At 53.9% G+C, this 13,720-nt stretch overlaps 1 protein-coding gene across 2 annotated transcripts; it reads right to left on the minus strand.

Moving 5' to 3' along the window:
* Positions 1 to 498: 498 nt before the first annotated feature.
* Positions 499 to 12,998, minus strand: TNNI1 (troponin I1, slow skeletal type). Of its 2 annotated transcripts, none has more exons than XM_047839784.1 (9): positions 12,989 to 12,998; positions 9,562 to 9,597; positions 8,914 to 8,917; positions 6,561 to 6,602; positions 5,766 to 5,897; positions 4,696 to 4,785; positions 3,304 to 3,480; positions 1,810 to 1,919; positions 499 to 853 (listed from the first exon to the last, which is right to left on the minus strand). In XM_047839784.1, the coding sequence occupies exons 2-8, from the start codon at positions 9,570 to 9,572 to the stop codon at positions 1,812 to 1,814; spliced, it is 564 nt and encodes a 187-aa protein (XP_047695740.1). In that variant the 5' UTR covers positions 9,573 to 9,597; positions 12,989 to 12,998; the 3' UTR covers positions 499 to 853; positions 1,810 to 1,811. The 2 variants fall into 2 exon arrangements, with proteins under 2 accessions (XP_047695740.1, XP_047695739.1); XM_047839783.1 differs by lacking the exon at positions 12,989 to 12,998 and adding an exon at positions 10,059 to 10,123.
* Between the last annotated feature and the right edge of the window lie 722 nt (positions 12,999 to 13,720).

Here is a 13,720-nt window from a genome sequence, read left to right on the forward strand (position 1 = left end):
AGACGTAGGACTGCGAGTTGTCCCTCCTGCCTGGGCCAGGGCGCTGAGTAACTCTTGCCCAGGCCTGTAGGACCAGGTAAGGGGCTGAAAGCACCCTGACCTCTCAGCCCAGAATACTCAGGAATATCCAGCAGCTTCCAGTGAGAGATAATGCAGGTTTTCAGAGAAAGGGAACTGTGAAATCAAGCAGGGCAAGGGGCTTTGAATGCAGAAGCCCATTCTGCTGGCTGGAGTCATTAGGTAGGGCTGGGGCTGTTCCAGAGGCTAGGGCCTGGGTAATCTGAGTGTCCTGGATGGTGACAGGGTGCTGTTTGATGTCACTGGGGCTGCACAGAAGGGGTCCCAGACGGACCTTAGCAGGCAGCTGCCAACTCCTTAGACCTCCATTCAGACCCTGAGCTCATGCCTCGAGCCCAGAACAGCCATCTCTTCAGACTCCCTGTCTTTCTTTTTCTTCTGAGCACTCACAGCCAGAGCTACAGAAATGACCAGAACCCTGGTTTTTAATGGAGATGTGATGCCTGGGGGCACCCTACATGTCATAGAAGCAGTGGTGGGAGGCAGCACCGGGCCAGAGGGAAGATGCTCTCACACCTCTTCCTCCTCAGCTTGGCTGTACCACGGCTGGCCAGGATCTATACCCTGCTAGGGTGAACTCTTCAGACACTGGTGTGTTTGTCCTCTTGGGTGTCTGTTTAATCCCACTTCCAGAGGAGGGCACTCAGGCTGGAGGGGAGAGGTGGGAGCAGGATGGGATGTTCCGAAATGCAGGGTGGGATGCAGAGAGGCAGGTGAGGCAGGCTGGAGGTAGGAGGGAGAAGCGGAAGCTCAGAGCACAGTGCAGCAAGCCGGCCTGTAGGGACAAAGAGGCAGAAGCCATTTTACAGATTTACCCGCAGGAGATACAGTTCTGGAACTTCTCACCCCTAGCACACCCGGGGCTGGACCACCATCCAGAGGGGCGCCTATGAAGCCTCAGCTTGGCAGCCCAGGGCCCAAGCTTCCTCCCCTCTCCTTTCTGAAGCCCAATCACTGCTCCTCCCCACTGTGGCTCCTCCTCCACCACTGGTTAATTTCCGCTTCTGGGCTCTTAACTTGCACATCAGCCTTCTGACACGCCCTTCTCCTGTATCTACTAATCCTTGCCCATCACTTCCTCAGGGAGCTCAGAGCTCTGGAAAGCCTGCCCTGCCAGGGCTATTTAGCAGACCTCTGCCCTACTGCACATCCCCTTGGCACTCCCATGGGGATTTTATGAGGCCTAACTTTGCTGCTTTCTCCAGCAACTTCCTCAGAGAAGGGGCGGGGGGGCCTCGTCTTCTCTGAATAGAACCCCCCTGGAACCAGAGACTGTGATTTGGGGTACTTTGCCAGGAGGTATTTTAAAAAGCTTAGATGTTCAGCAAGTCAGAGTTGGGGGGCCCCCAGGGATCGTCTCACCCAGTGGCTCTCAAGGTCTTGCAGGAGAATACCTACAGGGCTGGCCCACCCCAGAGTTGCTGATTCAATGGCTCAGGGGTGGAGCCAGATCATTAGCAGGTGGTACTGATGCCACTGGTCTGAGGACCACGCTTGGAGAACACTGATCTGCTACAGCCTCCAGTTTTATAGATGAGGGTAACAAACAACGCCCCAAAGCAGAAATGATGTGCCCAAGGCCTTAGGTTGCTAGAGCCAGGGCTGAGTTGAGCAGAGCTGACTCTCCTCGATGCACCACACTGGGCCCAACCCACCAGCCATCGTTCTGGAGCCCCTGTTATCTGTTAGATTCTGGTGGGCCCAAGAAGAAGGGAGCTGGTCTCTAGGTACCTCTACTGTGAGGTGGGAGACTTGGCGGCATCAAACATCTTCTTCCGGCCTTCCATCCCAGACATGGCTTCCACGTTCTTCCTCCAGTCGCCCACCTCCACGGGCCTCTCCTGTGGGCAGGCCACACACACATCAGAGACTTAGCAGGCCAGAGGGCAGCCAGGACCCCCAGACGTAAAAGAAACTAGGTGCTAGAAAGTCAGACTCCAGGGGCGCCTGGCTGGCTCAGTGGGTTAAGCGTCCGACTTCGGCTCAGGTCATGTTCTCGCAGTCTGTGAGTTCGAGCGCCGTGTCGGGCTCTGTGCCGACAGCTGGAGCCTGTTTCGGATTCTGTGTCTCCCTCTCTCTCTGGCCCCGCCCTGATTGCTCTCTGTCTCTGTCTCTCTCAAAAATAAATAAACATTTAAAAAAAAAAAAAAGAAAAGGAAAGAAAGTCAGACTCCTCGGGGCCCCTGGGTGACTCAGTTGGTTAAGCGCCTGATTCTTGATTTCAGCTCAGGTCATGTCACGGTTCATGGGATCGAGCCCCATGTGGGAGCCCCAGTGTGGAGCCTGCTTGGGATTCTCTCCCTCTCTCTCTGCCCCTCCCCTGCTCACACATGTGCATGCATGCTCTCTCTCTCTCCCAAAATAAATAAACACATTTAAACATTAAAAAAAAAGAAGAAGGAAAGAAAGTCAGTCTCTTCAAGAAGAGGAAATGCTGACAGCCCTACCCAGCTGGTGAGGTCCAAGGACACATTCAGAGATAGACACATATCAAGCTCCACAGGAAGGAGGAGGCTGTGTCAGCTGAAAGTTCTGGATGATTGGGGCTAGTTCCCACCCCAGTGAACTCACAGCCCAACATTGCCTCCAGACCTACACCAACTTCCTGGTCTGGTGCTCAAGGCAGCTCAAGGCCACCCCTTCTAACCTACCTCCTCATAAATTGGCGCATGTCCCATTTTATCAGCATATTGCCTGGCCATCTCTTCTCTTTATGAAGCTTCTAGGGCCAGAGACCATGCCTTTCATCCATGTTCCTTCTAGAGCCCATCGATTCTGGGCACATATATTGAGCTCAATCAGCTTTGAGTGATTTGTTCCTGAATGAGTGATTGAACTCAGTTTTCTAATTTCTGTGCTCATGGGTCCTATGACCACAATGATCTGCTGTCTTTTTCCCCAGTAGCGACAGAGGTCACTGTCTCCCTTGTCATCCTAACTCCACATTCTCTTCACACTGGGTAGAGTTTTTACTTTATTGCTTGGTCTGGCTTTCTTCATGTCCCAGTTTCCTCCTCAGATTGAGAGCAGCCTGAGAGAAGGGAGCAAGTCTTCTTTCTTCCAAAACAGAATAAGACTTCATCACTGGTCTCCCAGAGGGTTCTAGAATGTTCTAACAGGCTGCCTGGCCTCCAACAGGAGCTCCTGCCTGAGTCTATGTGATGGAGTGACTGGTAAAGGCTGATGGGACAGGGAGTGAAAGGTTCTGAGAAGAGGGCTCCTCACCTTCTCTGTGTCTTCCTTCTTCACTGACTTCAGGTTGGCCCGCAGATCCATAGACACCTTGTGCTTGGAGCCCAGTAGGGCCCGGAGCATGGCATCAGCTGAGACCCGGACCCGACGCAGTGGTGGACGCTTGAATTTCCCACGGAGGTCCAGTACCTTCAGCTTCAGGTCCTTAATCTGCAGGTGAGAAGAATCGAGGGTTCACTGGAGAGACTGCGTGCACCCCCAGGGCACCCTTCCTGAGGACCTCAGACTTCGACAGTTCCAGCCAAAACCACCCGCCAAATTCTCCAGCTTCCAGGCCAGACCCTCTGGGACACTCAGACCCACTCATCACTTTGCAAATAGCCACAATGTGTTTGTTGACGAATGAATGAAAGAGTAAATGGACAGATAAAGCGCATTAGCCCCTCTCTGTCAGGGTAGGGTGAATAGATAGGGCAGTCCCACCAAACTCAGCACAAGTCTGGTTTGGAAGCCCTGTTTGGGGTGGGGGGGCTGCTGCCTCTTATTCCTGTGGCCCCATTTCTGCTTCTAAGTAGCCCCTCCGAGTGAGCCTTCAAAGCAGTTCATTGAGGGCACAGCCTTGGTCCAGTGGGGCGGATGAACTCCACTCCAGGGTGCTATCTCTAGAGGGAATTCTGGGAAGATTAGTGATGCCACAAACCATCATTCCTGATGGGAGAAGTAGGAAGAAACAAAGTGGTGTCCCATCCCACTACGTCCCCTCCTCCCTGTTTGAACAAGCACCCAGGAGCAGCTCACTACAGCATCAGGAGTCCTGCCCTGCTAAGTTCTGCCCCATCACACTGGAGCAGGGTCTGGACTGAGCTAATATTCCCACGCCCCACACCGAGGGAGCACAGGGCACTGCAGTGGGTGGGCGTGGGGGCGGGGGGGCAGCGACCAGACCTGGTCCCACAATCACCACTGTGTGACCTGGACCAAATTTCTCAGCCTCTCTGAACCTCAGCGTCCCTCTTTGTAACGTGCAGATAATAGCACCTACTTCATCCACGGGGGGTGTAGGGAGGATCAAAGGGTGCAATGCACATGAAAGCCATTCACAAAGGGAAGATGTTATTAACAAGCATATGATTGTTTGTGTGGGTGAACAAAGAGGGCAGCTCCTCTTAGGCTGAGGAGCCCGTGTGGCCGGTTGGGAGGAAGTTTGTGCTTTTCATCTGTGTGATTATCCTCTCTGCCCATCTCCAGTCCTAGGGGCTGGAGTGGAGAGACCAGAGCTTCCCAAGAGGCCACTTCCCAGACCCTGCAGGAGAAGGGGGACCTACCTAGTCCACGGCTGCAGCATCATTGCCCCCCCCACCTGCCCCGGACATTGGACATCGCCCCACCATGCACCCAGCCTGCCCTCTCCTCCTACAGGCTCACCTCCCTGGTGTTGTGGAGGCATTTGGCCTCAATGTCATATCTCTCCTCATCCACCACCTCCACCTTGGCGTGCAGGTCCCGGCAGAGGTCCTGGAGGAAGAAAGGTTAATCAAGCACAAACAGAAAAGAGGGGACAGGAGCTTTGGGGACCCCAGCCTTTCTTTTCTGCCTCCATGCCCAGCACCTTTGCAAGATTTACATTCTGGAAAGGACCTGACCATCCCCTTTTCTCTGAGGTTCATGGCTTCTGATAGCTCAGTGTGTAAGCCTTTTGTTTTCCTTTCTGAGTATAACTGTTTTCTTTAAAAAGTTTTCTTATAAAAATCAGTTAATTGTAGAAAATTTGAAAACTATGTGTTAAACAAAAAGAACATAATAAAAATAACGAGTGGGGTGCCTGGGTGGCTCAGGCGATTAAATGTCTGATTTCGGCCCAGGTCATGATCTTGTGGTTTGTGGCTTCGAGCCCCATGTTGGACTCTGCACTGACAGGTCAGAGCTTGGGGCCTGCTTCAGATTCTGTCTCTCTCTCTCTCTCTCTCTGCCCTTCCCCTGCTTTCTCTCTCTCTCTCTCTCTCTCTCCCCCCCCTCAAAAATAAATAAACATTTAAAAAATTTTTTAAAATAATGAGTGATGTCACCAGTAGAAGATGACCATTGGTGACATTTTGGTATATTTCCTTCCAGTCTCTTTTCTCTGCAGCCACTGGCATGTAAACAGGTACCAGTGTTTTACAAACATTAAAAACCTATTTGCAGGAGAAGGGGAGAAATGGGGCCTCCCAAGATCCCCCCCACTCCCACCCCACTGCACACCTTCCAGGCCCTGGCACTGGTCTGATGTGGGGCCCCAGCCTTGGCCTGGCCCCACCCACAGAGCTGCTCCTCCCGGCTCCGAGTCTCCCTTCCTGCGCTTGTGACATGGGATCTACCAGCACCACCTCCCAGGGGTCTATGAGATGACATGAGACCTTGTAAGGGAAGAGCCACTTGTAAATGAACCGAGCTTGGAGCCAGTGTTAGCTCAGGCTCCTGCCAGCTGGGCCCTGGGGTCAGCCGTGCAGACTCACCTGCAGAGCACTGAGGGACAGGCCACGGGTCTGCAGCGTGGGGATGCGCTCGGCCAGGTAGCGTGCCTTCTCAGCCTCCCGCTCCTCGTGCTCCTGCTCCCAGCACTCCTTGGCCTTGGCCAGCATCAGGCTCTAGATGGGACAGAGCCTCCTGACCCCGGGGCCTGGGGCCCTCGTATTCCCCACATCCTCTCCCTCCGCCCCCCCCCACCCCCCCCAGCATCAGGGCCAGAGCGGAAGGCTCTGCTCTTGCCTCTGACTCTACAAGCCACGTGTTCTCATACTGGTCAGGGCGCAGCCCAGGCAGCCCTGGGAGAGTACGAACAAGATAGTCCCACGGGGTGTGCAGGTGTGTGGGCTGGCTGCAGGCAGGACCATGTGAGAGCAAGCACTGAGAGACCGCACGCAGCATTTCTTGGACCCCGGAACTTGTTTTTCCCTCAGTCTCCCTCTTACCCACTTCTGATCTGTTCTGGGCCACAGAGCTCCAAAGAGAGAAACTCTTGCCAAAATAAAGCAAGGCCCTCTGCCTGCCACCAGGGGATTGTCACCCTGAAGCTGGTCACTGCCTCCTCTCAGGAATCTGGGCAGGTGCCAGGACTCCATAGATTCAGGTTCCCACTCACTGACCACCAGTCTCAGGCAGTGGCTGAGTCCCCTCTGCCCACTCATCACCCTCACTTTGGCCTCCTTCCTCTTCACCCCCTACAACCCTCCACACCCCCACAGAGTCTGCACCACATGCCCTCCTCCGTCTCCCACTGGATGTCCCCCAGAGCCAGCACGAAGCCTCACCTTCAGCAGCAGTTTGCGGGAGGCAGTGATCTTGGGCTTTCTCTGAGGGTGAGAAGGGGAGAGACAGGTGGTGAGGTAGAGGCTGCAAAACCGGAAATGTGGTCTAGGCTAGGATGCGTGCGTGCCAGCCAGGTTCACCATCACTACCCGGAATCCTCGCCATAGGGTCCCTTAACAGGTCCCTCACCTCTGTGACTGAGCCCCTCAAATTCAGAGAATGCTGTAGTCAGCTACCTTGACTTAGAGGCTGAAGCCCCCGCTTTCAATCCTGGTTCTAACGCTGGTGGGAGCCTACGTGGGTCACATGACCTCTGTGGACACCTCCTTCCTCGTCTGTAAATAAGGATGCTGAGACCCACCTTCCTCAGTCCACAGAGTTATTACAGACAGAATGACATCGTGGACGTGCAAATCCTTTGGAAGGCATGAAAGAGAGGCACCTGTTAGTGCTCTACATAGTAATGTACCAACACCTTGATGATCTGTTATGTCAGAGGAACAAGCTGTGAATTTCATGCGTGAAGAAGTATATCTTTTTAGCCATCACAGCTTTTTTAATGTCAACATCAGCCGTATTCATCTTCCTCAGGTATAAAAACCTCGTTTTCTGGGGGCGCCCGGGTGGCTCAGTCAGTTAAGCGTCCGACTTTGGCTCAAGTCATGATCTCACGGTCCATGAATTCGAGCCCCACGTCAGGCTCTGGGCTGACAGCTCAGAGCCTGGAGCCTGCTTGGGATTCTGTGTCTCCGTCTCCCCCTGCCCCTCCCCCATTCATGCTCTGTCTCTCTGTCTCAAAAATAAACATTAAACAAATTTTTTTTAAACCTTATTTTCTTATTAAAAAAATCCTTGATATATTCCTGCTAACTGGACATGTTCTCACAAGTCTTAGCTCTACGGCAGCGTTTCCCTCGGGGGAGGCGAAGGTGAGGCGGGCTGTGCAGTTCCTAACTGATGAGGCTTGAGGCCTCCTGAGTATTTGTATCTCTTCTTGACCACAGGTTGTCGATTCTCATTGTTACCAGCAAGCAGCGTAGACTGTACCGCGCTGCGGGCCGGGAGAGCATAGCTCTGGTTTGTTAGGCTAGTGTGTAAAGTAGAAGTGAGCAGGATTTGCGGGAGAAAATGGGAGAAAAATGACCTTACATTTTGTGCGTGGAATGTGTGACTTCTAATCCGACTGGCGAGAGCAGTTCTGTTTGTCCCTTCACCTTCTCAAGCGAGGTTGGGACTGCGTCTCAGATTGGTGTGCTCGTGGGAGAAACGGCCCGTGACTATAATCATTACCACTCACGGTTTACACACTGTAATGTACTCATAGAAAGGTTTTGTTGCAATGTCGTTCCCCCGCTGTTTGGTGAGCTTATGGGACACCTCGTTGCATCATCAATCAGTGGTGACTCACTTTACTATGAGCCTCAGCAAAACTTAGACATTCATATGGTGGGGCGCCGGGGTGGCTCAGTCAGTTAAGCGTCTGATGCTTGATTACAGCTCAGGTCATGCTCTCGCTGTTCAGGAGATGGAATCCCGTATCAGGCTCTGCCCTCACAACGCAGAGCCTGCTTGGGATTCTCTCTCTCTCGCTCTCTCTCTGCCCTTTCCCTGCTCTTGCTCTCTCTCTCTCTCAAAATAAATAAATAAACATTAAAAAGAAAAAAAAGAAATTCGTATGGCTATTGAAAAATGGTGTACTGAGAATCTCATTGAGAATCTCTGTGCCAAATGCCCCCTCCATCGGTGCTACTAATTCCCACCCTTGCCAGTTCAGAGTCCACAGCCCTATCCCTGAAGTTCCTAACCCAGGGCTGAATATACAGGCTGTGTTCTCAGCAGCCTGATAAATCTGGATTGTTTCAGAGTTACCTAAGACCTGAGGGGAGTGGAAGGACATCTCTGTGCTCCTCCCTCAATGTTTGGTCACCGGGCAGGGGTAGAATAGCCCAATGATGATGCCTTGTTACTCTTCAAATATGGCTTTGCATAGGACCAGCTCTGCAAAAAACAAGATGGTCCCCCAGGGCTGGACAAGTGAGCAGAACAAGTGAGGAAGTACTTGCTCCGTGCTCAGCGAGGGTGCACAGCAAGGCATGGGTGCAGAATCACCCCCCGCTGTGCCGTGGCCCTAGCTAGCCCCAGGACGACCTTCCAGGGAGATTGTGCACTGGGGCCACCACCCTGGGCCCCAAGAAGCCCCTGCCCGGAATCTTCACCCAAGATTTCTATTCTCCGGGGACTTTCTTAGCCACTGGCCACCTGCCCTGCCCCCGCCCCCTGCCACACACACTGTTTATGCCACCTTTACCAGTCTCAAGACCTAACCAAAACAAAGATACCCCAAATCTCACTTACCTCGCTTCAGGCATCCACCACAGGAAGGACAGGAGAGAACAGAAGACAGAGCGTGAACCATTCATATTACACATGCAACAGCAGAACCATGTAGACAAGCTTGGACAGGGGCGGTGTGGTGACAATCATACACGGGAAGGAAATCAGGCATCAGGCAAGGGGACCAGCACAACGGAATAAAAATCCAATGGCTCCCTGGGCTACTGGAGGTTCTCACGGGGGGATACTAGTCATTGTAAGCCAGGGAGGAGGGGTGGAATTTCAGGGAAGCCTCAACACAGGGTTCCAGCAACGTGAAAGCTTCTGTCTCTGGCTTTGTGGGCAAATTTCCAATGCTTTGTTCATCTGTTGGGCCAATGTCAAATCATGGCCTGGCACATGCAATTCATCTGATCGGTGCAGGGACAAACTCTGAAACAGGCCTCAAAGCTCTCCCCTAAGCAACCTGGAGCATGAGTTCTGCTCAAAGGCTAGGACGATGCACAGTAACACTGGGCACCCAGGCACTCAGGACTGGTTCTGCTTTAGAATCTGATCTCCTGGGGAACTGCTTCAGGGGTTGGACAGATGGGGCCTCAACTATGGGGCTGAAATCTGTAGCAATGGGCCTTGCTTTCCCGGAGTCTCAGTGGGGGCGGGGCTACTTACACTTCAGGCATGGTGGTGGCGGTGGGGGCGCAGCACCTACGGGCACAAAGCAATCATCAGTGTGGGAAAGTTACGACTCCTGCCTCCCAACCCAGCTGAGCCTTGGGGCTGTGTCAGCAGCCCAGCCTGGGAGTGTCCGACAACAGGAAGAAGAAATCAGACATAATGGATTCCAACAGGTCAGAATAGGATAAATACTTGTCCATTTATTCTTTATTTCATTCATTCGTTCATTCATTCACTCGTCCACTTACTCATTCACTCACAAGACAGAGAAGTCTTAGAAGAGCAAAGAAGCAATATCAGAACCCAAAGTGGCTCTGTTGGCCGGGCATGTAGGGCGGGGATCGGCAAATTACAGTCCACAGGCCAAGTCTGGCCCCCAAACTCTTTTTGCTTAAAGGGTTGGAAAATAAAGAATATGCAACAGAAAGTTTTGTGACCTGCAGAGCCTAACATACTGATTATCAAGCCCTTTCCAGAAAAAGTTTACCAACCCCTGTGGGGAGCAGAATGGAATCCATGGAACTCTGTTTGAAGAGTGAGGTCACGGGGCCCTAAACAACGTGCTGAGTTGAGAGTCTGTCCTATGGATGAGCGTGGGCATGAAGTTCTCAGAGAGGGGAAGAGTCTGAAAGATGGGTGGCACCGAGTGAAGACGGAATACAGGTAGCTGCCATAGAGCACAACTCCAGAGGGCGCTGTTGACACTGTGCAATGTAATTGGGCCCGGGCATGCTACTCCCATAGAGGGCAGTGCAACCTGCACCCCTGGGGTAGGGCGGCGAGGGGGCCCTGGAGGGTGTCAAGCCAGGAGGCAGGGCAGATCCTGTGTTCTACTCTGTTCTTTATCCTGACCCTCTCCAGGCCAGTTTTCCCCTCTGCAAAAATCGAGGTTAGATAAATTGTCCACTTAAAAAAGCCTTTAAAGCCTTCGTTCAAACCAAATTTTACTTGGAAGTAACACAAATGTGATCAATAAGAGTAAACGGCCCAGGTTGAAGCGGGTTACATAGGAGCCCCAAGGCCTTCTTGAGGACCTCTGACTGTGCAGCACGGTTTGAAGCTCCTTGACTGGGTTATCCTGGGGCTCCCTTCAGTCCCAACAGTTGGGGGACCCAGGCCAAGAAGGGGGTCCTCAAGGCTACACGAGGGGGATACTCCAAAGCCAGACCTGACTCACCATCTTGCCTGGGCCTGGACAAAGAGCATTCCAGTAGAGGGTGGGGACTGTGCAAAACATCGGGGAAAGAAGGGGAACTCGGGTGGGAGCAGGTGTGCAAGGCAGGACAGGAATCCCGAGCTGGGTTGTGAAGTGAGGAGGAAACCGGCGTGTGTGCATCGGGGGCCATGGAGCGCAGGATCGGGAGTTCGAATCTGGTCCAAGAACGTGGTTTGGTAGGGGGCAGGGCAAAATCTAAAGGACACTTGGAAAGTAGCTACCAGTAACTTTATTCCAGAGCCACCTTCTGCCTCTGCCTTAATTCTCTCTTTTCCCTTTGTGCCCACGAAGCCTCCTCCCCCACCCCACGGGTGGGACTTGGCCACCTGTCCTGAAACTCCCCACCCTGTCAGAAAGCCCTCTGGGCCCCCCACCTCTGCCCCTGCTGCCTGGGGAGGGTGAGGCCTAGGGTGGAGGAGGGGGAAAGGGAGTGTGACCCCAGAGTCTCAGCTGTCACCCTGGGGCACAGAGGGAGAGGTAGGAGCCAATCCATAAATTCCAGAGATATTTGGCTGAAATTAGATTTTATCACCAGCTGTTTATTCTGAGGGCTCCTCTCCTCTGAAGACTCCTGAGGAAGTCCAAAAAGAAACACTAGCTGGTAAAGAAACACCTCCAGGTCTGTCTATCCACCATCATTGCCTCCCATAATGCCAGTCTGCAGAGGGCACCAGGTCTCAGCTGAGTAGGGATGTGGCTCACCCTTGGTGGGCATTTGGCCATGTTCACACCTCCCTCAGACAGCCCCACTGTCACCAGCATGGAGCCTTACTTGCCCAGGCCAGTCAGGGCCCCCTGCCAAGCTCCAGGGTCTGCCCTCTCCCCCCCCCACCCGCCCAGCTTGCCCCATTGACAAATGCCAGGCCAAGGGGTCCCCAGCCTGTGCTCTGATACCCACCAGAAGGGACCCCTTGACAGGTCCTACGGGAGACAAGCAGAAACCTGATAAGCAGAGTCAGGATGCAGATAGCAGCAGCAAATGTGAGGCTGGAGAGCCAGCATTCCTTCACCCCCACAAGTAGCAAGCAAGGAGATAATTAGAAAATCCACCGCTGGAGGGAGGGAGGGAGGGAGGGAGGGAGCAAAAGATGGCCAGGGGTTGACTCTGAGCTGGGCCTGAGGACTGGGACTCTGAGCTTCCCTTTCCCTGAGGCCCCGTGGGGTGGGACAGGAATATCAACTAGACTATGAGGCTGAGTGTGTGAGCGTCTGTGTAAGTGTATAAGTGATTGTGTCTTTAGGGACGGGACCGATCCCTTTGCACGCCTGATCATCAGGGACACAAGTTTCTGGTTAGGCTCATGTGCTTCCCTCTGTTCCCCATTCCCTGACCTTGGACCCCAGTTCAAGGGCACCCCAGTCCTCTTTGACTATTAGCAAGCATCGTTACTCCCACACCCCCATCTTGAGCTCTTAACAGGAAAGCCTAATCTCAGGACGGCTGTGGGACAGTCTCCCAAACCTGGTGGCTGGTGCTGCCTTTAGCCCTCACCCCACCCCCAGCCACAGATCCCAATAGAAGGAGCCCTCTGTTATGCGTTCAGACTCTCATGCCCCAACCCCAAATGCTGTCACCATTGGCCTTCCCCCCTAGAGCCCCCCTACCCCAACTACTTCTACTCCTCAGAGCCAGGAGCAGTGGACAGGGGTGGGGCCCTCGCCAAGCAGTGTTGGCAGTCTGCCCTCACCTCTTCTTGCCCTACTCTACAGACAGGTGGGCAAAGGGAACTGAGCACGTCCCTCAAAGACAAAGAACAAAGAGACAAGATGGTTTCCTCAGTCAGCAGGGGCTGGGGTCCCGTGTTCCAGGCTCCCCCAGAGCTCCACACACCGGAGAACCTTCTTTCTTTTCTGCTGCAGGCATTGCCTACTTGTATTGCTCACCAGGCTCCTCCTAAACCTCCAGATGCAGCTCTGCCACCCCCGTTCCCTGATTCCCAATGCCACCCCCTTCCCCTCGGTGCCCTCTCCCTCCTGGGGCCCGCTGGACAGCCTGGTGTGAAACAGAATCTGCTCGGCTCTGCCCTGAGGCCCCTTGAGCAACCTTGTGGGAGCATTTGGGGGCCATTCCACCAGCCAACCCAGTTGCACAAGCAAGACATGTCTCCCTCCATCCCCAGGCCCTGGGTGTCTCCTGAAACTCAAGCCCCAGTTTTTCTCTCTGGGCTCGATCTCGATCCAAAGTTCAGGGCTGCAGACACTTACCTCGTTCGGTCTCTGTGAGCTGGGCTGGCCCGTGTCTCGCTGTGGACCGCAGACTGTGAGGGGCAGAGCAGAGGGGAGGCTATGAAAACTATGAGCGACAGCAACTGGCCAGTAAAAATAGAACAGACACACTGCCCCTCCTCCCACCCCCTCCCACCACACACACACCCCTCACAGAGCAGACACACGCCGCAGCACACACATCAGGCACACGCTGAAGACACGCATGTACAGGCTCAGGAGTGCACCCAGATCCTGTGCACACAGAGGTGACCAGCTGAGTAAAACCAGCACCCACCTAGGGGGGATGCAAGCCGAAGAAGGGAGAGAATGAGTGGCCAGACCAGATGAGGCACTGAGCAGCGAGGAGACTATAGCAGAGCAAGGGGCTCTGGTGGGGGGCAGGGTGCCAGGAGGCCTGGGGCGGGGGCGGGGGGTGGAATGAGCAGGGGTGGGGGGAGGGGAACTGTCTCGCTGACCTACATCTCTCACAGGGAAATGTGGAGATCACTTTTCTGGAGCCCATGCTCCAAAAGCCTAAGAGGGCTAAAGACTGGATTTGGGGGTTCTTGTGTGGCTCTGGTACACGTGCCCGAGGAGGATGCCTGGGCTTGGGGGTGATGTAAGGGGTGACGTAAACAGCGCGGCAGGCGGAATCCAATGAGCTTTCCTGGGACTGAGCTGAGTGGCAGGAGCAGCGGGGCCCACGCTTCCAGCATATGGAAGTCTGAG

This window comes from Prionailurus viverrinus, chromosome F1 (genome assembly GCF_022837055.1).
Source record: "Prionailurus viverrinus isolate Anna chromosome F1, UM_Priviv_1.0, whole genome shotgun sequence".
NCBI classification, from domain to species: Eukaryota; Metazoa; Chordata; class Mammalia; order Carnivora; family Felidae; genus Prionailurus; species Prionailurus viverrinus.